Source organism: Diceros bicornis, chromosome 15, assembly GCF_020826845.1.
Source record: "Diceros bicornis minor isolate mBicDic1 chromosome 15, mDicBic1.mat.cur, whole genome shotgun sequence".
NCBI lineage: Eukaryota > Metazoa > Chordata > Mammalia > Perissodactyla > Rhinocerotidae > Diceros > Diceros bicornis.
Genome location: NC_080754.1, coordinates 43,261,239 through 43,286,730, shown reverse-complemented (window position 1 = coordinate 43,286,730; position 25,492 = coordinate 43,261,239). Strand labels below are relative to the sequence as shown.

Here is a 25,492-nt window from a genome sequence, read left to right as displayed (position 1 = left end):
TTTTTTTTATATAAAATAGGAATTTCTTCACTGAAGCTGTTTTAATCCTGACTGGGTGAGAAAAGGATGAGATGTAGTTCTCCCATCTTCCATATTCATCTAAAGGGCCTTTTATTACTTTTTGGAAATCACTGGCTTGCCTAAAATATTAAAAGCTGTGACAGAGAAGATACTCAATAATTCACGAATGGGATTTATTACCTGTTATGTATTCATCGGTTGACTGCTTCCTTGATTTTCTGAAATGGACTGTTCTTTGGGGAGGATGAGTCCTTCTTGCAGAAGGAATCAGCGAGATGGGGCCATTGTAAAGCTGCCAAGATATTTGGCTGCAGAGGGAGGGAGAGTCTGATCCATTAGGGTTTCCCTTCTTCTGATGGAGCTTGGAGGGACCAACTGCTGTCTCGAAGATGGTCATTAATGATACGGAACAGCCACATCATCTCCTTGGGCTGATTGTACTCAGAGTGATCTGCAGATATTCCTGGCCCTACTGGGTTTTGAGATGCATCCTTGAATAGGATGCCATGATGATGCTTTCAAGCACCCTTTAATTTAAAGGCACTATGGGCCAAACTCTGCAGCCTTATTCCTCATCACCACCAAATTTAGGGCACTTGTGAGTGAGGATGGGGAAGGAGGCCGCGATGCACTATGAGAAATCATGTATAGGATATGCAGAATCTAAGGGCAGTAGTAGGTGAAAATTTTAATTATGAAAAACTAAGAAAGCATAGACCACCCTAATTCACCAAATGCAGTTTGCTTCTGATTTTATAGAAGAACAGATGTTCTTAAAGTAGCCTTTCTAACACTGTGCCTGGCCCATTGGAGGTGATCAGAAATGAATGACTGAAGGAAAAATGAAATGAAAGCCAGGAGGTAGTGGTCACAGGGGTAGTTTTTTTGCTGCCTCCACTAAGTGCCATATGGAGGAACTGACAGTGTCTTATTTTGTGTTCCACTGCATAAATCACTGGAAAAGAAAAAAATGATTTCTTGTACTTTGCTGCAACAGCACCTGAACTCATGTCAGCGACTTCTTTTTCCTTAAAAAAAGTTATTTACGTTGTTTATTTTTCTTATAATTAAAAGGAAATATAAAAATTTTAGCAACTTGAGAAAATACAGATATATTAAAAGGGGAAAATAAAAATTACAATTCTACAACCCACTCGTAACCACTGTTGTTTTGTGTATATTCTTTAGACCTTTCTATGCAAATCTATAAAAATGAATATAATATCTATATTTATAAAAATATAACATTCTATTCTATACATGCTATTTTATAACCTGCTTTTCCCCTAACTGTGGGTGTACATATATATAAATCTAGATTGTTGAACATATATTAAGAACGTTCCATTGTATAGATATACCATAATTTATATACCTAATTTTAGGCTAACTAGTTATTATTTAAGTAAATGGCGATTACAGAAAGAGTTTCAAATAATGGGGTTATTTGCACATTCAGAAGATGACAGCAATGATTTTTAAATAAAGAATTTCTTAAGGGATGAATTCAGTTCACAGAAGTACAACAAATGCCTCTTTTAATCCCTATCCACTTACATAGTAAACATTTGTTCAACATTTAAGTTTCTTTTCTTTCCTCCCTCCCTCCCTTCCTTCTCTATTAAAAATAATGCTATAATGAACATTCATAGGCCCTCATTTCATTATTTCTTTCAGGTAAGTTTCTGGAAGTGACGTTTTTGAGTCAAAACTGCATATTTTTGAGATTTTAACACAGATTATTACATTACCCCCCGGAAACACAGCACCACTGCATATTCTGGCAGCGCTGGCGGCTCTGCTGTTTCCCCATCCCTCCCTACAGTGCTGTCGGGCTGAGCACTCTTCGTTTTTTTCATATGTTTATTGCCTCATTGTTTTTCTTCTTGTGTTAATGGCTTCCTCGTTTCCTTTGGCCCATTTTCCCATTTTTGTTGAGGTTTTCAGCTGTTTTTTTATTGATTTGTATGAGGCTTTCATATGTTGCATATTAGTTTGGGAATATCTGGTAGCTTTACAATATTGAGTTTTTCTGGCCAGAAACGTGTTATCCTTTTCCTATTCATTTCCTGCTTCTCCTGCTCCTGCAAAGCTGTATGGTTTTCTTTATGAACATCCTGTGCATTTCTGGTTTAGTTACCTCTCAGAATTACATTTTCTATGTTACCTATGAATAAAAATTTTTCCTATTATATTTTCTAAATTGTTACTGCTGAATTTTGGCAGCTGGCCATTCTGCAGGGATTTGATTAGAATTGCATTAAATTCATAGGTTAACCCCAGGAGATGTGTATTCTGTGTAGGTAGGTTGTTTACATTCCCAAGACTTGGCTTTTTACCCTTTTTTTTTTTTGGTTGGTGAATTGGTTGAGACATTTGGCTTGGGATAATTTAAAGGTTTAGGTAATTACTGTTTAGGAGCAAAATGGAGAGCCCAAATAGACAAACAGACCAAGTAAAACCAAAAACCTCGGTTTTCAGGATTCTCTTGTAAGTGGCAGGAGAGCTGAGCCACACTTGTCTAAGCAAAAAGGAAAGTGTTGTATCATAAAAGCTGGAAAATCCCGGAGAGACCTGACTCTAGGCATGCCCTTGACTCTGGGACTCAAACCCTTTTATCGGGATGCGCCCCTTGGCTTTGCTTCCTCTGGGTTGGTTCCAGTCTCAGAAAGGCTCTCCCTAATGGCTACAAGATGGCTGCCAGTGTCTCCTACAATGGTATCTTTCCAGGTTAAAATCCAGCAGCAAGAGTCTTGTCCCAGAGTTCTCAGCAAAGGTCCTGAGAATCTGAGACTCCGGCATGTGCCCACTCCTCTCCGAGTAACGGCCCCGCTTGTGGAGTCTGAGGGTGGATACATCTTCCTTCCTAGCTTGTGAGCTAAGAAGGGAAGTGTTGGTCCCTTCAAGCACTGGTTCAGGTGTGGTCCTGGACCAGCAGAATCAGCATCACCTGTGAATTTGTTAGACATGCACATTCTTGGGGCACACCCTAGACCTGCAGAATTAGGACCTCTGGGGGTGGGCCCAGCCATGTGGTTTAGCAGGCCCTCCAGGTGGTTCTAATTCAGCTTAAATTTGAGAACCACCACCTTAAAAGCAAGTTTAGGTTACTATTGCCTTAAGGAGGAGAGTGGCTACGGGGACATCACTGCACCAGGTTAACACTGAAAATAATGACAAGGTAGGTGTTCGAACTGGAAACAAGTGACTACTGTATACAAAGACAGGGATTAAGGAAGCACTTGTACCAGATTCTTCCTTTAGGGAATATGTTAATTAAAAATCTCTATTGCTGTCATTTTGAATGAGGAAGTAATGTCATTGCATGAAACTCTTTTATTTAAATGTTATCTAATTGGCTTAAAAGGCTTAGTACTGTTAACACTTGATGAAATAGTAGCCATCCTTTATTGAAGGCGTACTGTGTGCCAGGCACTTTCTCTACAGCGTTTCCTTCCCTCCTTACAGCTAGGTATTCAGATGAGGAAGTGATGACTTGGGCCAGTTAAGCGACTTGCTAGTGGTGGAACCAGCTTGGAATTCAGATCTGTCTGATTTTGAAGCCCGTGCTCTTTCTCCCTTACCCCCTCTTGAGTCGTCTTATTTCAGATTTTCTGAATTGGAACAGAGGTGGGAATCTATTTTTCAGAAGATATTTATCCTTTATCATCATGTCCTACACATTTGAGGGCTAGCACTTCACTTTCTGTTGAGTTTTTAGAAATTTATAAAAGAGGGAAATCAGGCCTTCAGTTGACCTATCTGCGCTTCTGCCATTTGCAAAATCATTTCTGTTTCTGTGTTGCACTTAATGAGCGTTTAAATTTTTTTTTTAAAGAACTCACTGATTGCCAATGTAATTAAAATGTGATTCGGCTGTGATTATCAAAACCTGCTCTGGCTCCTTCAACCACATGGCTCTAATGTTCAGGTATCTGCTGCTGCAGCTGAGATTTTCCGGCAACGGGAGCAGAGAGACATTGTATTTACACAATGGTGGGGCTCCCTGAGGAATGCAGCCAGAATAGGATCTGGAGAGCAGGAGGTACAGCCACACAGGAAGGCTAAGCGCCAGTGGTCTACTTGAAAGCCACACACGTTTACTTAATACATCTGGGCTCTAAGGCTCATCCCACTTCAGCACCTGTTTGTAATTTCTGTTTTTTTCGGTGGTGCTATTGGACGTTAAGAGGAAGCTACTCTGTGGAGTAAACTAATTTACACTCAAGTATGAATGACTGAGAACTATTAAGCTTGGAGGAAAGTGTTTGATATTTGGAGTTTTAGACAGTATAACAAAGAGAAGTCAAGGGCGTTTGGTAATTTTGAGCTAGCTGGGGTTGGGCAGGCCATTAGACAGACCTTTAAGAGTCTGTCTATGTTGTCACCTGCCTTAAACTGTTATTGATTTACCCAAATCCTCCTTTTTCTCTTTTTGGGAATTCAGAAGTTTGCCAAAAGCTCCTCCTTCCCCCTGTCTTTTCTCAGAGCAGGGATGAGGGAAATCAAGCTGTTGGGGGTAGAGATTATTTGCAGATATAAGGTGTTTGTCAGTCAAATGTTAGTAAATTGGGGATGGTATTTTCCCCCCTGTTGTATAGAGGGAATTAAGAGATGAGTAGTGAAACAAATTATTCAAGTTAGGAAGATTCAATTGGAAAACCCAGTTTGGGTTTCTCACCAGAAGTCTGCAGAATCTATGGGGTCTCGATGGTTATTTGAAGGAGTCTTTTGGTGTTTCTGTATTCTGAGCACTCCCTGTAGATGGACTAAATAATGTGCCATGCCCTTACGAGATACTACTGCTTTTCAAATATATGTGGATGCTGTAATGGTTTATAAAATATAGATTAATTTAACTGCACTCCTGAATCCAGAGTTGCTTTTGGTCCTTATGTATTGAACTATAATTTTCAAAAAGGTAAAAATCACAACTCTCAGGTAAATGTAAACTGAACATATATCGCAGATTTTCTTTAGCTCATTAATTAATGAGGGAATCGGTTGGTTCAAAAGCATCTGAGAAGCTAGGATATTTCAAGATAATTTTATTGCTGAGTTAGATACAAAATTAGTTAATGTCTATCAAGATCATAAATCCTTGAGGTTATAGGTTCCACTGGACAGAAATTTTTCATAGTTTTACTGGACAAAAATCTACAAATTAACAAGTAACTTCACTAAGTCTGGGGCCTTCAATCAGTAGTAAGCAATAAGATGAACTAAGTTCATTTCCCTCGACCAGGGGCCAACAAACCTTTTCTTTAAAGGGCCAGATAGTAAATGTTTCAGGCTTTGTGGGTCGTATACACGTCATCTCATATTTTTCTCCTCCTTCTCCCCCTTTTACTTGGCAGTACAAAAATAGGCTGTGGGCTGGATTGGGCCTATGGGTCTTCGTAGTTTGCCAGTCCCTACCCTAGAAAATCCTTGGGCGGCCATTCCTCCATATGACATGAAAGGGCATGCTACCTACCTCTTCTACTTTCCAAGTTTCATATACTTTTTCTGACAGTGCTTTCTCAAAGAGTAAAATCAGAGTACAATTGCTACTATGTTGGGTGGGGGTGGGGTGGTAAAATTTTGATGTTAAAAAATTCTTCATATTAGAAAGGTTGAGAACATTTTCCTAAGTTCATAAAAGGACAGGTTTTGTTGGGAGAGGGAAGTGGGGAGGAAGGATGCTAGTTTCAGTTGCTGTTTAATTCTGGCTACTTAGAGGGACACTGTTCACCAGATGTTGGACGGAGTGGTTTAGGCAGTTTTGTTCAGCTCTTCCAGGTACTTTGAAAGTTCCTCTGTTGAAAGTCAACATTTTTAAAATGATTTACCTTGCCTCAAACTATCTTTTCTCTCTACGTGAAAAAGGGTCTGTACATTTTTGGGGAAGTGTGCGCAATGATACTGTTTTCTGACCTCTTGGAATTTGAAGAAGAATCAGCAGTAGTGTCCCTGTCTGGTTTGTTCACCTTGACTTTCTCTTTGGAAACAAACATTAATTGAGATTTCTTAACTGTTAAGTTTTTGCGAGTATGTTGAGAGAGACTCTCTCTTTGGCTCTTGGTTCCTAGCAGGAGGTCTTGAATAATGCATGGGGTGGTTGCTTATATTGATAAACATGGTTAATTTTAATTATAGGACTAGGATTTATGCTAATCTTTGTTTCTTTAGTTTATTTTTATGATTCTGCATATACATGTGAATTGTTGTTAACCAAAGAGGGGAAGTGCATTTGGGGCTTAATGACGTGTTTGGGTACATTGGAGTGTATGGATTTGTCCTTTTCTCTGTGTCTATTTGTTTTGTCCCATTGGCTGTGTTGGTGTCTAAGCAATGTTTCATTGATATGACCCAGGCTTATGATGGGCAGTGCTCAGTAAATACCCTGTTCAGTTATTTAAGTTATTGTTTTGGAGGACAGTTCTTTGAGGGGAAAAAAGCCTTGGTTGGGGTATTGTATCTTCTCTTTATTTCACAAAAATTCTAAGAGGGCAGCCACAGTTTGGGAGACCAGCGCTGTATCTGTCAAATTGAAGGTTTGGAATTTGATATAGAATTATTCCAAAAGAGCTTTAAAAACCAACCAGGGTCTAGAAACGTGAAAAGGTCTCAGCCCACATCCTCTCTTGCTCACTGGGGTTGGGTGGGTTCTTAGTGTTGGGGGGCAGTGGGGAGGGCAGACAAAGGCAGGGTCCCTGGATCACTGTTTCAGAAAATAAGTGCCAGGCAAAATGATTGTCATTCACAATTGTTTTTGCCTGGTTTCTTGTTTCAAACCTGGAATTTCTTTTTCGTTGTGACTTGATGTGACAGTTAGCAACAAAAACTTAGTTATGATGGGAAAGGTAATTTGCTCTGATTCATTTCTTTTTTAAATCATTATTTCCATAATTTATACCACAATTTATACCTTGGTAGGTGGTTTATAAAAATATATACAATATAAGGTGATATAAAAACAAGTGAGGAAATGGAGTGAAGGGACTCATTCCTTAATTCACTTATTTATACATTCAACAAATACTTATTAAGTGCCTACTGCATACTAGGCATCGTTCTCTCTGCCTGGAATATTTCAGTAAACATGACAGACAAACTTCTTGTCCTTATGGAGCTATATTCTAGCCTGAGGTAAAAGGAGATAGACGATGAATGCACAAGTAAGTATGTGACATGGCAGGTGTTACTTAGTGCTAGAAGGACGACGGTAAAGCAAGGTCGGGGTGAGGGTTGGGTGGAAGGGAGGGTTGCTCTTTTATAAGGTGGTTCAGGAAGGCCTCTCTGAGGTGACATTTGATCTGAGACTTTGATGAAGTGAGGGGTGAGTCATGTGACATCTGAAAGAAGCGTTTCAGGTAGAGGCAACAGTAAGTGTAGAGGCTTGAAGGCCAGAGCATGCTGGGTGTGTTTGAGGAGCAGCCAGGAGGCTGGAGTAGCTGGAGTGGAATGAGGGGGTGAGTGGGAGGAGGTGGGGGGACCTCATAGGCCACTGTAAGAGTAATATTTTTACTCTGAGATATAGGACGTCACTGGGAGGGTTTTTGACAGTAATAACCACAATTTGACTTCCATTAAAGACTACTCTGACAGGGGCTGGCCCCCTGGCTTGGCGGTTAGGTGCATGTGCTCCGCTGCTGGTGGCCCGGGTTCTGATCCCGGGCGTCCACCGGCGCACCGCTTGTCTGGCCATGCTGAGGCCGCGTCCCACATACAGCAACTAGAAGGATGTGCAACTACCACATGCAGCTATCTACCGGGGCTTTGGGGAGAAAAAGGGGAAAAAAAGGAGGAGGATTTGCAATAGATGTTAGCTTAGTGGCGGTCTTCCTCAGCAAAAAGAACAGGATTGGCGTGGATGTTAGCTCAGGGCTGATCTTCCTCACAAAAAAAATATATATATATATTTAAAAAAAAAAAAGACTACTCTGACAGCCATCCTGAGTGTAGTCGGTAGGGGGCAAGGAAGGAAGCGGGGAGTCCAGTTGGGAGGCTACCGTAAAAATTCAGACAAGAGGTGATAGTAACTTGGATCAGGGGTTACTAGTGGAGGTGGTAAGAGTGGTTGGGTTCTGGATATATTTTGAAGGAAATGTTGACAGCATTTGCTGACAGATTGGGTGTGTGTAAAGCGTGTGAGAGAGAAGTCAAGATTTTGTCCTGAGTTACTGGAAGAATGGAATTGCCATTGACAAAGATAGATAAGGCTGAGGAGAGAATGCTCAACAAATTAGGAATGAAAAGGAATTTCCTCAACCTCATAAAGAGCATTTACAAAAAACCCACAGCTCACCTCATACTTATGGTGAAAGACTAAATGCTTTTCCCCTAAGATCAGAAACAAGACAAGGATGTCCACTCTTGCCACTTCTATTTAACATTGTAAGAGGAGGTTCTAGCCAAGGCGATTAGGCAAGAGAAAGAAATAAAAGGCACCCAGATTAGCAAGGAAGAAGTAAAACTATCTTTATTTGCAGATGATGTGCTCTTATATACAAAAAATCCTAAAGAATCCACTAAAAAAACTATTAGAACTAACAAATGGGTTCAGCAAGGTTGTAGGACATAAGATCAATATATGAAATTCAATTGTGTTTCCATACATTAGCAATGAACATTCCAGAAATTAAGAAAATAATTCCATTTAATGCCATGAGACTGGATGAGGTCATCCAGAGAGAAAGAGAGTCAGGATAGAGAGAAGAAAAGTCTGACATCCGAGCTCCAGGTCATCAACGTTTAAAGGTCAGGGAGATGAGGAGGAACCGATGAGGCAGCTGGACAACCAAGAAAGGGTCGTGTCTTGGGTGCAAATATTTGAGGAAGGAGGAGGTGATCAGCAGTGTGTGATGTGCTGAAGAGTGAGTAAAATGAGGACTGGGGATTCACAGCTGAGTAAGTGATTGAGCATGAGTGAACAGTAAGAGAAAGAGAGAGAATAGGAGAGGGAGAGGTAAGGGAAATGGGCCTGTCCAGAACCAATACTTGGGAAAATGCAATAAAAATTGAGTAGTACAAAAATGATTATGCAAGCCCATTTTTTTTTCTTATTAGATTCAACAGACATGAATATTATTCTCAAAGTTTATAAATGCTCACTTAATTTCTGTACCTATTTTGTTGTAGTCTGTAACGGTTTGTGGAGTGGACCGGTACTAGTCCACAGAAGCTACTTTGTGTTGTGTAGGTCTAGGTTTGGCCAGGGGAGCATGAGCTGAAATTCATTCAACGTGGATTTGGTACAGAATGCTGTGCTAGATGGTAGGAGGTACTAGTTAGAGAATAAATATCAGTCTAATGCTCTAAGAGGCTATATAGCTACTTGTCTAGAAAACATGAAGCCTGAATTTTGGTCCCATATAGTTTATAATTATGAGCAAGTCAGAAATCACAAGAAGCATATTCTAAAGCATTATCTTTTGCTATAGATGATAACAGCTGTCTGCTGTCTTTCTCATAATCCTGACATTTGTGTGATATTTTAGTCTGAATTGGTCATGTAAACTTCATACAACCTTGTGAAGTGGGTGGATTTTTTCATCTCTATGAAGAAATGGGCTCCTAGAGATGAAACAACTTCTCCAGCCTCATGCTGCTTGGAAGTGATAGAGCCAAGACTACCCTTTTAGACATAAACTTGCCACCAGACTGGGCTGTGGGATTCTTAAGCACCTTCCAGAGGTGAACTTAATGTCAGCTGTACTTTGATAGTTTATGTCCTGCTTTGTTATGAATTTGCAGGTTGAATTTGGTGTCACTTTGGGTGGTGTGTGTTCTCAGCATAACAAGGTAAATAAACTTTTTGTCTTCCAATCTAAACAGTGGCTGGATTACACTCTCGTTGGCTTTAAATTCTGATCAGAATTGCTGTTGATTTCTTGAAATATTGTCTTGTAACTGAGTTGTTTCCTCCTTCATAGTGTATGAACTATTTGCATTCATCAGTCACATGGGAACATCTACAATGAGTGGCCATTATGTTTGCCATATCAAAAAGGAAGGAAGGTGAGTCTTTTTTAGAAGGTAAATGATACCTGTGTGTTATTGAGCACCTGCTGTGTGACAGGCACTAGGTGCCTCTACTAGGTGTTTCATGTTGTCTCATTTGATTCTCACAATGGTCTTGTAGGGATCTACTCTTACAGCCATTTTATGCATCCCGACACTGAAGCTCAGGGGGGCTGAGTAGCTTGACCTTAGCTCCTAAGTAGCTGTGTCAGAGCTAGTATTCAAAGCCACTCGCAATCGTTATACCAAGGTGACTCCCCCAAATGAAGATGCATCCTGCAGCAGAATGTATATCATAATTGGAACCTCCACAGGATTGCCAGATTCAGCGAACAAAGCAAAAAGAAAAAAAAAGAGAAAACTAGGATACCCTATTAAATTTGAACTTTAGATCAGCAATGAATAAATTTTTAGTAAATATTGTCTCAAATATTACATGAGACATACTTATACTAAAAAATTATTTGTTGCTTACCTGATATTCGAAGATGGGGTATCCTGTGTTTTATGTGACAACCCTGAATGTCCAGTGTTTTGCCTTATTGCAGCCTTGAGATAGGTTTCTTGGCTTTCTAAGTAGGATTGTTAGATGTGTAGTAAACAGGGAATGAGATAGTTATGGGATGTAAGGCTGCTGTTCTCTTCAGAACCTTCTCCCCAGGCTGGATCTCCATGGGCCCCACTGGTTTCCCTTCCGTGAGCTCCCTTCTGAGCGGCCTGTGGGTCAGCACTCCTGCTTGAGTCAGTGCTCAGGCACATGGACGCTGGAGAAACACGTAACCTTGGCCTCTCCTGCTAGGACACTGACCTCTCACCCCATGTCTCCCACTGCAGCAGTGACCAGTTCCCACCCAGAACTCAGTTGCATTCCTTTTTGGTGTGTCTTTTAGTCTTGTCTTTTCAACTTGATTAATAAAATAGTTGAGCACAGGGACTTGATTTATAGTGAATTCTTTTTATTACCAAGCATGATAGCTCTTTTAAAAATACTTTTCTTGAGAAAAAATAGCATCATTAAAATTTAAAAAGCGATAAAATTTATTGTAAAAATAATTTGTAGAATACAAAAACAGGCAAAGAATATGTCATCTGGAAACCTAGAGATAACCATTGTCTGTATTTTGGTATATTTCTCTTTGCTTTATTGTTTTCATTGGGAGAGAGTGTATATGTCTATATACACACACACTACATATAAATATACATGTGTATTTACAACTTTTCTAAAACCTTAAAGTATGTATGCAATACTTTATAATAATAAATATTATTTAATAATAAAGTAATAATAAAGTATTACACAATTTTGTTAACATATTTTTTCCCACTTTGTATTATATTGTGATTATTTTCCCACTTTACCACATATTCTTTGAAGATATTTTAATAGTTGTATAATAGTTCACTGCATGGCTATTTACTTCTGATTTTTAGCTAGTTTTATACCTAAGGTTGAAATAAACACTGTTGTACATAATTTTTGGACTCCATTTCTGAGGCTATCTATGGATTTCTACAGACAGAATTATGAGATCAGAGGATTTAAAATGATTGGAGGCTCCTTAGTTGTTACTTTTTGACTAAGCTCAAGAATAAAAAGCAATTTCCCACCAGCATTTTGTTTTTTAGACCACAAACTTGAGGTTGGTTATCTTAAAACATTTTGATTATTTTAAGTATAGTGCAATAACTTTTCTCTGCAGAGTTTCCTGGAACGGACTTAAATCCATTAAATGCTTTTGTCTTTTGTTTTCAGATGGGTGATCTACAATGATCACAAAGTTTGTGCCTCTGAAAGGCCCCCTAAAGACCTGGGCTACATGTACTTTTATCGCAGGATACCAAGCTAAACCTCAGACAGACAAATTGGCGAGAAGAAGCCATGCGCCTTTTTAATTTGCCAAAAAAAAGAAAAAGAAAAAAGTTGGAACAGCCAGACATGAAGGAATACATGGGGTATTTATAGTTTATTTAAAGAACATCACTTGACATCTGAAATAGAACTGGGAAGAAATTTCTATTAGTGATGATACACTACTGTAGATAGTTTTTCTTTTTATAAATGTTCAAGGAGAGGATGATTTTTTAAAAAAAGTATTCATATTGCTGGTGGGGGATCTGCCACTGGCACATCAAAAATGAGAATGTGCCACCAGCCCTCTATTTTGCTTTGGGGGTCAGTGGTAGTGGCCTCCAGAGAAACCGAGTAATGGGGCCAGTCGTGTGGCCTCACCCACAATAAACGAAAAGCCCACTTTTGTTTCATATCGAAAATCAGTAACTGAGCTGGGCTTTATTTGTGACATAATTTTTTCATTACACACAATAATTTCTGACCTATCTATGTATAGTAGAGTACAGCATCTGCAATGAAAGATATTTTTAATTTAATCATATCGAAATACATACTACAATTGTGTGAATGTGTGTGAGAATGAGACCAAGAGTGTGAGACCTTTATAGTCAACTAGAAAATCTGTGACAGGTTGGTTTTTAAAGGTTAAAACAGTTGAGATTAAGCATAGCTAGACAAAGCAAGTAAATAGTTGAAAGAAACTATAACTCAGGAACAGTTTAAAAAATTAGTTCCCCGCTTAGATTTTCAGGCGTAAAAAGGGCTGAGTTGTCCCTTTAAGTGCTGTCAAGAATTCATTTGGGTTTGTGACATTTGATGGTGTAAAGCCAGATGCCCACAGGAGCACAATACCGTACTTTGCCAAAGGTAGACGAGTTCTGTTTCTCAGCAGCCCTTCCCGCTAAGGTATAGTGTGTATTTTTAGTTAAAATAGCTGATCTCTTCTTACCGTAACACATGACAACTCCCTGGAGTCGTGTTAAGTGCCCCAAATTTGTCTGTAATTTTCTCGTCTCTAAGCTCTTTGCCTGCCTCCATGTCTACGTTTTTTGGGGCCAGAGTCCCAACTCTGCCCTTTCTTGGCTAATCACCTCCTGACTTGCCTTCACTGCTTATCTGCTGCAACCACAGCATGATCTTGGGTACTTGAAGGGTTTCAGATGCAAAGAAACTTTATATGACATTATGAAAGACCATCATTTACATTTCAGTATTTCAGTATTTTCGTTGTAACCTGAGGTTAGATCAGAGTTTCAAATGTGAGGAAAAAATGGAATGATAATGCTATATAATTTTCCTACTGCCCTGTGCCAAATTCCAGGGTCTCTGGAATTTCTATTTCAGATTATTCAGTCAAATGAAAAATTTATTGCTATCTGCTAAATGTGCATTTGATTGGTAGAAAGGCTCTCTCTAGAAATTGTAGGAAAATAAAGTAGAACCAGTTGGGTGAAATACAGCGCAGATGGTGGATAATGACATGGTGAGTTTTAAACAATCAGGATTCTGGTTATAATGGGGTCGTCTCACAGGAGATCATTTACACCATGTCAGTGATCGACACGGAGCCCGAGGCCTGTGGCCTGGACACCAGGGTGCTGCCCCTAGCTGAGCAAGTCCCTCATCCTCCTTGTGCCTCACTTTTCTCATCTGCACAATGGTGTGATGACGCTTGCCCTCTCTTTCCAACTGTGCTTTGAGGATCTGGGGAGATTTGATAGGATGAACCTTGAAGAGTAGCAGGTGGTGTGCCATGTGGGTCTTAGTAGAGTACGCTCCCTCCCTTCTCTCATCTGATGTTTTCTTCAAGTTGGGAACAAATGAGATTGGCAGAAGGAGGGAGCTCATGGTGCAGTAATTCTCTACTAAACTATGCCTGCTTATGTCACCTTTTAACATTGACTCCATAGCCTAAAGCAGCCCCACTCTGTTACATGAGTCCCTGACTCCTGTCGCAGTCCCCACGCTGAGCAGCCTTACAAAATCCAATCTCTTTAGGGCTTAGTACCATAGAATAATGACTCCAAACACACATCAAAAATGACTTCTTTTCAATGCTATTATAAAGCGAAGGCCTTTTTGGGGGTGGGAGGGTGACTGGGGAATTGGATTGAAATGTGGACAGTGATAGCATGTGTATTTTGAACAAAAAAATTTTATGATAAACTTTGCAAAATGAATGGTGTAAAATCAGTATATAAGATTATAGGCTATATATTATTTGATTTCATTAAGTAGAAAAAGAAATTTAGCCCTTTTGATGCCTAATCATATTGTAAGAAAGTATAATATGGCTGCCCTTTTTTTTTCTGCCTCACAAAACGAAGGGCTATTTCTACAAGGCAAAGTTTTGTATATGTGCTTATTCTTTATTTCAGATTAAGAATTGGGAAAAACTGGAGCAAATAATGGATTTCTTTCTTGCTTAAAAATGTATTTATGTGTATACCTTAATATATACAAGGCAGGTTTCCCTGGAATTAAAAGTCTGGAACATACTGCTTAATTTTACACCTGTGTGTAGATGAGATTATTTGTTACGGAAAACTGGAATAATGTGTGGATTTTGTCAACTGATTATCAGCCTGTTAGGAGTCCTCTGTGTGAGGCGTGGTGGTATAATTGTGAAATTCTCACTGTGTGTGGATGTACGTGTGAAAGAGAGCACTTTTTTCCTGTAAATATCTTTTGATATCCATTTGTGTAAAATCCCAATGAATGTGTCTTTGAAAAATGTAACGTATCAAAGTTTTTATTTTGTCATTTGGCCTAAATGCCCATGTAACTAATCAGAACTCCAGTTTGGTTCAGATCGGGAATCTTTTTTTAAAGGGGAGGAAAAGTATGCACACAGGATGATTGGAAGAATCCTGTTTTCATGCGATTTTGCATCAACATTGCTTCAATATTTGGAATTGACTTGGTTGTTTTCTCCCACCTACAAGAGAATGTGCCTGCCATTCCCCCGAGCTCACTTTGAGATTCAAGAAGTCTGGTGCGAGTAGCACGAGCCTGTGACTCCCACCATCATTTATTTCCTCGAACTGGATGGACCCCTACCTGCAATTCATAGTGAGAGCACCTGGGTTTGTAGCCCGACTCCACCTCTGCGTGTGATGGGCCGATTCACTTTACCACTCTGGGTGTTTTTCGTTAAAATGAGTGTGTTAGACCTGATAAGCTCAGAAGTCCTTTCCTGCCCTAACATACAATTCTATTTTTATTTTCCTATGGTTACTGCTGGGGTCAGACATGGAGATGTGAGGGATTGCATAGAGATTAGATGTTATATTTTTGGTTTGTTATGGTTCACACACCCCAGTTTAGAACCTGCCTCGTTTTTAGTGTCCCCACCCTGGCTTCTATTGCTACTTTCTTTGATAATTATCCCATTCTTTTCCCCACTTTTGAAACTCTCCACTTCCCGGTCCATGCAGTACTTTGTTACCATCCCCCTCAAAAATGACATCCATTTTAAACACTTTCTGAAAAACCTCAAAACTACCTTCAGCTAAATCTGTAACATTTATAGAATATTGTCTTATTCTAATTCAGTCATAGCTATGATCCCCAAATAAGTCTTGAGAAAGTTGTCTATCCCAGAAAGGATGTCTTTTCATCTTGTAGGCATCGCTCTTGCTAAGTCACATCCATCTGTACTGGCCATCCCTGGGGAGCTGGCAGGTGACACGGGCAGGACCAAGGGATAGGAGTATGTAATATGTGATTCTATCCTTCACCTTAGTTCAAAATTCCTAGGTTACAGAACAAGGTTCTACACTCTTAAGCTGGTGTATAAGATCAACTGCACAGTGCAACAGAGATTCCCTACCCAGTAAATCATCCTGAAAGAGCTTGCATTAAGATTCTCTAGACTTGCGCTATTCAATACATGTGGCTAATGACCTCTTGAAATTTGGCTTGTCCAAACTGAGATTGTGTGTATATATAAAATAGCAGATTTTGAAGGCTTGGTACCAAAAAAAAAGGAATGTAAAATATTTCATCAATATTTGATATTGATTACATGCCAAAATGACCATATTTTAAATATATTAAGATATTATTAAAATTTCACCTGTTCCTTTTTATCTTTTTTTAATGTTGCTACCAAAAAATTTAAAATCAGACATGTGGCTTGCATTGTACTTCTGTTGGACGGTGCTGCTCCAGACTAGACTAGACGGCATGGAGTAGGCAGTGAAATACTGTACATGTGGGAGATAATTCTCGTGACGCATCCAGATAGAAGCAACACAAATATTTCATTGGAGTTGGAAGCCCTGTGAGGCACTGCATGCCTTCCAGAAAGCACCAGATTCTTCTATATAAAAACCAATATGTATCAGACCCCAATTGAAAAACAAAAGCAAATGAGCCCCAAGCCCCATTCCTTCAGCTTTGCCTAAAAGTTGCTAAGGTTACAATGATTTTTCAAGCATCTTCCAGGTGTCAAGGGTGTTAGCCACATGAGGGTGTTGGGCATATTCGTTTCACTCTAGGCAACATTCTCTTGTGGGTTCCCCTCCCCAGGCATTGTTTAGTCTGATCAGAGCTGGGTGTGTTGAAACACTGTGCGAATCCTGCCGCTGTCAACGCATCACTGCTCCTCCCCGCGCCCACCTGCCCGGCCGGTGGTGATGCTGGCTCCTGAAAGAGTTTGTATTTATTTTGTTTTGCACTAGTCAGTTGTTGTTTAAAATATCTCAAATGTTTTGGGAGAATATTTGCCTGTGATGAGAAGAGAGATGGATGATTTATTGCTTCAATTGTTTTAAAATTAAAAGCTATTCTCACAATCTGAGGTCCCTTTATGGCTCTTTTTTTTTTTTTTTTTTTTTGCAAAACAAAATGCCAAGTAAACTGATTCTGCCCCTTGCAGGTTCTCATCCGTCAGTGGAACAGGTAACTTGAGACAGTGACTCATTTTACTTTTTTTAGGGTTTCTTTGTGTGGGCACAAGGCTGCCTAGTCCCCATCAATAGCAGAACATCAATGGTGAGATGTTACCTCTGTGAAGGAGGGAGGCGCCGAAGCAGGAAGGAGTCTGATGTCTTGTAGACTTTCTCTACCGGATGTCAAGTCGAATATTGGAGTCAATCGAGACTTTTTTGTGGTTCCCTGGTTCTCAGTTTGCTGGGGACCTCCTTAACACAGGTATAAGCAGAATCAACACTGATTGTATTGAGGGATTTTGGCATTTCTATAACACCATATTTGTAGGGTGTATGAGTTTCTTACTGCTGCTATAACAAATTACCACAAACTTAGTGGCTCACAACATACGTTTATTACGTCAGAAATCTGAAAATGGGTCTTACGGGACTAATATCGAGATGTCAGCAAGGAAGCTGTAGGAGAGAATCCATTCCTTGCCTTTTCCAGCTTCTAGAAGCTGTTTGCGTTCCTTGGCTCATGGCCTCCGAACAACATTGGCATTGCTCCAGTGCCTGCTTCCCTGGTCATATCTCCTCTGACTGGCTCTCCTGCCTCCCTCTTATATGTACCCTTATGATTACATTGGGCCCACCTAGACATTCCAGTATAATCTTTCTGTGTCAGGATCCTTAACTTAATCACATCTGCAGTGTTCCTTTTGCCATGTAAGGTAATGCATTTACAGATTTGGGGGATTAGGATGTGGACATCTTTGGGGGGGACATTATTTTGCCAACCATATAGGGTGTGCTAAGTACTACTTAAAATATGTCCATTCAATGCTTAAAATTTTTAAAAGAATGAACCTATATATTTTTAAAAATCCAAGTAAATTGACTGACATCAGTGTTGTGCCATATGTTTTGGTGAGGGGGATAAGAGGAGAAGGAAATGATTGGGATGAGGGATTATTTATGACTCAGAGAATTGTGAAGTTTTTAGCACAATGTTGCAAGTCAGCTGCTGCTCACATTGACTTGCTGTATCCCGTTGTACCCAGTGGGAGAGTTTCCCAGTGTGTGTATGTGCTATGTGACCTGTGGCCCTGCTTGTCAACTGTAGTCAGTGACAAACTTCAGTCGTAGTGGGGAAATTTAATAGGAAAACAGGGAGTTATTCTCATCTTCATGCAGCCAATTATTTAAAAATCTAGTAGGAAAAGTCTTTCAGTGTGGTACAGAGGCAGAGTGGTATAATGGCAAGAGCAGAGGTGTGTAGCCTTGAGTTCAAATCCTGTTCCCAACACAGACTAGCTGTGTGACTTTGGTAAGCACTCAATATCCTGAGACTCAGTCTTCTCATCTGTGCAGTGGGCAAATAACATATGAGTTATGTAAAGCATTTGACAGCCTGGTGGACACAGGAGATATATATATATATATTTTTTTTTGGTGAGGAAGATTGGCCCTGAGCTAACATCTGTTGCCAATCTTCCTCTTTTTGCTTGAGGAAGATTGGCCCTGAGCTAACATCTGTGCCAATCTTCTTCTGTTTTGTATGTGGGACATTGCCACAGCACGGCTTGATGAGTGGTGTGTAGGTCCGCGCCTGGGATCTGAACCCACGAACCCCTGGGCTGCTGAAGCGGGGCATGCGAACTTAACCGCTATGCCACCAGGCCAGCCCCTGACACAGGATATTTGTACTGTGCTATTTTATTTTACATCACCATTTTAACCAATATAGCATTTGACGCTATGGAGGTTTTGACCCTTTGTTTCAGTCTAAAAAAATTTTTTTAAAGAATCAGAATTATATCAACATTGATGACTTTTTTCAAAGATATTTTTCTGGAGAAAATTCCATTAAGCCAATTTATTTTGTTAATCCATATAGCATGGTTCATCATTCAATAAATACTAACCGTCTACCATGTGCTAGGCATTGATTTCTTAGAATTTATCAGTAAACAAAGTAGACAAGGATCTCTGCCCTTGTTGAGTTTGTTTTCTAGCAGGGAAAGACATACTAAACATAAGAAATAAATACATTATATAATATTTTAAAAGATATTAAGTGCTATGGGAAAAAAACGTAGAGCAGAGGTGGAGGTGCGGATTGCCGTACTAAATAGGGTACTCAGGGAAGGCATCTTTTGTAGGTGCGATTTGAACCAAGATGTGAAGGAGGTGAAGGAGTCATACAAACAGATGTTTAGGGGAAAGATATGCTTGGCAGAGGGGCAAGCTGGAGCAAAGTCTCCAGGCCAAGAGCATATCTGATATGTCAGAGAAGCAGCAATGAGATCAGTGTAGTTCAAGAGAAGGCAGTGAGGGGGAGAGTAGTGGGAGAGGAGGGCACAGAGGGGCCAGATCACCTGAGCCTAGGAGGCCATGGGAAGGGCTTGTGCAATGGGGAGCCATTACAGGGTCTTGAGCAGAGCAGTAACCCAAACTGACCAAAGTTTCAAGAAGATTGTTCTTTGGTTCGACTAGATGATAGGAGGGCAAGGATAGAAGTAGAAACTACTGTGGTAAGCAAGGTGAGAGAGGATGAGGGCTCAGATGGATGGGGTGGTATCAGTGGAAGTGGTAGGGATGGTCAGATTCTGGATATATTTGAAGGGAAGGCCAGTAGGATTTCCTGATGGATAGGATGTGGAGTGTGAGAGGATGAGAGAAGCTAAGGCTGACCCTAGAGTTTTTGTTCTGAGCAACTGAAGAATGTAGTTGCAATCAACCAAGATAGGGAAGGCGTGGTGGGGTTGGGGGTGGTAATGGGGAAAGATGATCAGGAGTCCAGTTTGGAAGGTGTAGTTTGAAATGCCTGTTAGACCTACATGGTTGATGTTGAGTAGGAAGCTGCATATACAACTCTAGGTCTTGATAGAGAGATCTAGCCTGAAGATATAAAATTGGGAGTTGTTGGTATCTAGATGGTATTTAAAGCCATGGGAGTGGGTGCAATCACCAATGTGGGAGACAGGAAATAGAAGAGGTCCAGGGACTAAGCCCTTCAACATAAGACATCAGGGAAAAGATGAGCCAGCAAAGGAGACTGAAAGGAGTGACTACCAAGGGGGACAAAAACCGAGAGAATTGTGCCTGGAAGTGGAGTCAAGTGAAGAAAGCATCGTGAGCAGTTGAGAGTGATCAACTGTCAAATTACTGATAGATGAGTAAGATGAGTTGACTGTGAGATTGATCAACTTGGAGGTCGTGGGTGATCTCCATGGGAACAGTTTGGAAGGAGAGGAATTGCAGAAGAAGACAACTCTTTGGGGAGCTTTGCTACAAAGGGAAGCAAACAAGCGGCTGCTGGCTGATGGGAAGTGGGATGGGATCAAGAGTTGTTTTTTTTTTTTAAATATAATGGTCATAATAGAAATAAGATAGTCAAACAGAAAATGAATTACTGAGGGTGTAGGAGAGAGAGGGAAGAATTGCTGGTCCACTGCAGGCAAGAGGTGATGGGATCTGGTGCCAAAGTGGGAGCTGACTTTAGGCAGGGGCTGGGAAGCCCGTCTGTGGGGACAGGAGGAAGGCAGAGACCTGGAGCGCAGAGCGGTCGTGAGGAGAGGGAGCAATGGGATTCTGGGAGTTCTCTCCTGCCTGCTTTAATTCTCTCAGGGAAGTAGGAAGCAAGATCATCAGTTTGGAGGGAGCATGGGGGAGATTGGGGATTTGAGGAGAGAGGAGAAGATGTGAAATAGTTACCCAGTTGAAGTATTCCTAAGCTTTTACATTTTTCTGTCTATTTCAATGAAATTAGTTTTACTGGTATCAATTCTGTAAATTTTATGAGGACAGTCTGAGTCATCAGTTAGTTTTCGGTCCTCCTCAAATTGTCCCTATCATAACTCTGGCTATTGCAAATTCCCTTTTGCAGCCATTATTTCCACGGGGTCCAGCTTTACCAGGTAAAATTTTGCAAATCTAAATTTTATCAAGAAGATTTTGGGGCGGGCCCTGTGGCTTAGCCGTTACGTGCGTGCGCTCTGCTACTGGTGGCCCGGGGTTCGGATCCCGGGCGCGCACTGACGCACCGCTTGTCCGGCCATGCTGAGGCGGCGTCCCACATACAGCAACTAGAAGGATGTGCAACTATGACGTGCAACTATCTACCGGGGCTTTGGGGAGAAAAAGGGGGAAAAAAAAGGAGGAGGATTGGCAATAGATGTTAGCTCAGGGCCGGTCTTCCTCAGCAAAAAGAGGATTGGCATGGATGTTAGCTCAGGGCTGATCTTCCTCACACAAAAAAATATATATATATCTTTCCATAGTAACACAGACAGAAAAAAGAAGATTTTATTCTTTTGTCAATTTTTAATCGATAGCAAATTTTACTATGAGCAGTGTTAGCCATCATCTTGGTAATTTCTCTCAAGCCTACTTTTTCCCAGGTCAGTTTTTGCAGTTTTTAGTATTATATGTGATCTTTAGTCTGTTTTTAATCTAAAAGACATTTTTTCACCTGGCACAGTTTTTGCTATTATGTTTATTATTTGCAGTAATATTAATTATGGACTGGATACAGTTCTTAGTTGATCAAGGGCATAGGACCTGGGTGTCCATTGGGGTTAAAATGGCAGAGTAGAAACGTCCCGCCTGGGAATCTGGGACATGGTAGGTTTTGGTAAATGGTAGTTTCCTTTCTGTTTCCCTTTCAAAGAACTTGGGTTGGGAAGGCCTGGCCTTCTACTCAGCTGAGAAAACTCAAGCAGGGGCCCTACTGAGAATCAGTAGTTTAGTTCCACAGGGCAAAATACTAAAATTAGTCATCAGTTCCCAAAGTTCTGATTCATTAAGATGATTACCAGGCAGCGTTATTTATTATGAGGTCTAACTAAGAAAAAAATACGTTAAGTCCATTGTGAGCCCTAAAGTACTGGGTAGGTAAGGTATTACCTTAAGGAGCCTTGTAAAGAAATGTAATGAACCTTCAAAACTTGAGCTGCTTCTATATGTACCCATGAAGTGAAGCAGCTATTTGAGGAAATTAATATAATTCATGTTTAAAAAGTGAGGGTAGGAGACATAAAAAAGGCTTGAGTTATGCAAGGGCTAGGGAGAGAAGCCACAATTCAGCACTAGGTAGATGGAATTTTACCTTATATAGAATAACAGTGACGCAAGAAAGAAAGATGTACAGCTTGATTTTCTAGAGGAGAAAATGGAGTCCCACCAAGGTTACATGCTGCCTCCCATCAAAAGGGGAGAGTGAAGAGGGAGAACGGGGTGCTCCAGTCTCCCTGTGTAGGTCTCTTCGTCCGAGCCTGTTGTTCCCTCCTTCACCAACCTGACCACTCAAGGACTTCATAGTTAGCAAACATTTTGGAAACACAGAAACTTCTGTCTCAATGGCATCGCACCTCTGCTTGGAGACAGATCCTCCTCTGCTTGAGGGCAAATCTGCCCTTTCCCCTGCTCTAGGAAGGCCTCTGAGAATCTTCTGCCCTGCCAGGGCATCTCCTAAGGTCTCCCCAGCTCACAGCCCTCACCGCCCTGGGCTCCTTTCTCCTGGAACACACACCAAGCTCATTCTTGCCTTGGCATCTTGCACTAGCTGTTGGCTCCACTGGGAATGCTTGTCCCCATCTCCACTTGGCTGGCTTCCTGTTGTTGAAATCTCAGCCCAATCGTCACCTAAGAGAAACCCTTCCTGACCACCTGTAGGTGGAGGCCCCAGTCAACTCGTAATACCTGATTTGCCTTGTTCTTCTAGCACTTTGCAACACATGACGTTCTTATTTGCAAAAGCATTTGTTGGTCTCTCACAGAAATCTAAGCTCTTCAAGAACAGGTTTGATTTGATTTACTTACCACCGTCCCACATGAGAACAGTACCCGCACATAGTAGGTGCTCAAATGTGTATTGACCGACCCAAAAAGAAAAAATAAAACAGACCCTAAAACTGAAATAGACTTTAATACTTTTATTCTAAAAAAAAATCAGAAAATCCAATTTCAGGTTAAATAATATTTTAGTCTTAAAAAATTAACAAAGGAGGAAGATTTTAAAGTTTTGTTTTATATCTAAAAATGCATTCCTGATTTCCAGATAACTCATGCAAAATCATATCTAGTGATATTCAATAAAAGGACCTTTTAGCCAGTAGTACAAATTGGATTCTATTTGATTTGAAGCAATTCTGATCTCCAAATCCCATTTTGAAAGATTCCTGAAAAGACCTTGAAGCCGCAGACAAAGTTTATTTGAAAACATAGTTTAAAATTGCACAAATATAAATACAATTTAATAATGTGAAAAAGGGAAGGCATGCTTCAATAATAGTACAAAAATACTACCTTAATCTTGGTACTTTGCAAATTATAAGCCAACTGAGTAAATTAAACACATCAATATGATAAGAGGTTATTTTTATGGTTGTAGTTTTATTTCAAAGAGCAATGCAGAGAAATACCAAGATGAAGCTTTAATACCCAATAGAGTTGTGCTATGATACATAATATTTCACTAAATACACAGATACATTATCACCTAGTATGCCAATAACTTTTATACCTCCTCCCCCCATTGCCATGAATTTACTATTGGTCACTTAATTTGGGTTGGTTTTAATTTAGAAACTCAATGTAAACATTTAAAGGTAAATTTTTTCTTTGTTATTTGCTTCAGCTTAAAAATGAAATGCCAAGAGTTTAAACATTATTGAGCATGACAAGGAAGCATCACAGAAGAATTTGTCTCAAAACAACATTTTTAGATTAGACTAGATATGCAATATTCATAGATATACAAAATATATAGAAATGTCTTTTCTAAATAGTTAATAAATGCTTGTTACAGTTTGTAAAAAGTTTACTAAATTAATCAGGTTTATTTTTCCAATCAATGTAAATAAATTTGGACAATGAAAATTGAAGAGTGTTTGGGTTCGATGATGTGGGGGAAATCAAAAGGAAGTGGGTAAAAATTTAGGTTTGCTGTATTTCCTTTAACTACTGGTAACATATTCAATCATGAACACATTGCTCACACGGCACAATTCTTTCATAGTATCTCTGCAAAACTTTTATGTATCTGAGTGAAAATCTAGCCAAACTACCTAGTTGAGTGTGTATTTGCTTTAGTCCTTTTTGTGTCACACCATTTCCCTCTTCAAGAAATTCAAAGAAAAAAAAAACTGCACCCATTTTATTGTTAAGCGAAGAACTGGCTCGGTGTCCTTTTTTTCATCTTTGTTATTTTGAGTGCAGGTTTCTCACAGTGTCCCACTGAGCCCGTCAGGATTTTGCTGCAACTCTGCCACATTGCAAGTTAGTCTTCTCCTGGAGAGAAGGTCCTGAGAAAACAGCTCTGAGATTGGGGCGCTTGTTTCTAGAGCGTGTTATTTTGGGATTGCTGCAGAGGCTGCACATAGTGGAAACTTTATTCAAGGCAAAATGCCACATAAGAGTTTGTTAAGCCTCATACTTTAATTTTCTGTTTCTTCTCCTCTTTACTGTTTAATGCGTCCACACAATGGTCTTGGCTGTGTCTTGGGGGAATCCTGTCCTTGAGCTCGTGTGTGTGTGTGTGGCGTGTATGGAATGGTGGCAAAGCTGGTAGTAACCTAAGACCCGCCCCGTCTTACCGAGCTTTGCTCCTTCATTTCTCCTTGGGTTTGTCTTTGTTTTTCCGTAAAGCAGGGGTCACAGCAAAAGGCAATGAGAGGACTTCCGAGTTGGTTCTGAGGGATCGTGAAGTCACCTCATCACCCCTGAATTTCAATGTTTTTAGACATATTGGCCAAGTCTAATTTCTCAAGTTTCCCAAGAAACTCACCCACCATACAAATGGGACCGTGTTGAGGACAATGGTGTGACACCCACACTGTCACTATGTGACATTTGTGGAAATTAAGGCCCCGTGACCACTTTGCCTAATGATGGTTTTCATGTGCCTGACATTTATCTCCCCATCTTATTCAGAATGTCAGTGTTTCTGATTTATTCCTGAACTTTTAGAAAAATTTGAAATGCGCTATTCAGAATTTAGAACCCAAAAGTGTGCTGAGGCAATCAACATGATTTTGTTTAGTAGCATTCAGACAGGTGGGTTTTGTTTTAGTTTTGGATCTGTTGTGCCTCAAGTGGTTTTTAAAAATCATTTGGAAGTCTAAGTACCTGGGTTCCTCATAGGATTAGTTTGGCACTGGCTGCAATACTGCATAAACCAGATGTGTGAATATCTGTAAAGTTCAGTGTGATGGCATGAAAACAATCTTAAGGATAGGATATTAAAAGCAAATAGAAAAACCAACACAAAGTTCATGAAAATGCTTCCTCATTCAGAAGCAAGGAAAAATAAGCTAACCTATGAGACTTAATCATGCACTGGGTAAATTTACATTCAGTGAAGTTATCTTGCATGCTTTGGTTAATATTTGAGTAGGCAGATTTGCAAGTACTAATGCATGCATTATTTTTGTACCTGAGGTTATATGTTTTACTTTTTAAAAATCACCTTTTTACAAACCTTATGCCAGAGTTCATCTGCTAACACTCTTTAAAAAAAAAAAAAAAAAAATATATATATATATATATATATCTACTTCTTAGTTCAAAACAGTTTAATTTCAACCAGTTCTATAAATACTGAGATGATAGGGAAACTGCAGTAAAATCTGGAGAGGGAATGAATTTGAAATTATTTTACAAAGTTAAATCATGTGTGTGCATGTGTAATAATTTCTAAAATAGGAGGCCTCAAAAAGATGGCACGTGAATT

General features: G+C 39.9%; 1 protein-coding gene across 2 annotated transcripts in view; it reads left to right on the top strand.

The window, feature by feature from the left end:
- Window positions 1-16,685, top strand: part of USP13 (ubiquitin specific peptidase 13) — a 110,493-nt gene extending 93,808 nt beyond the window's left edge. For both annotated transcript variants that reach the window (XM_058556295.1, XM_058556296.1), the window contains 2 exons: window positions 9,939-10,023; window positions 11,783-16,685. In XM_058556295.1, coding sequence (XP_058412278.1) covers window positions 9,939-10,023; window positions 11,783-11,876 — 179 coding nt within the window. In that variant the 3' untranslated portion in view covers window positions 11,877-16,685. The remainder of the gene's footprint in view (window positions 1-9,938; window positions 10,024-11,782) is intronic.
- Window positions 16,686-25,492: the final 8,807 nt, after the last annotated feature.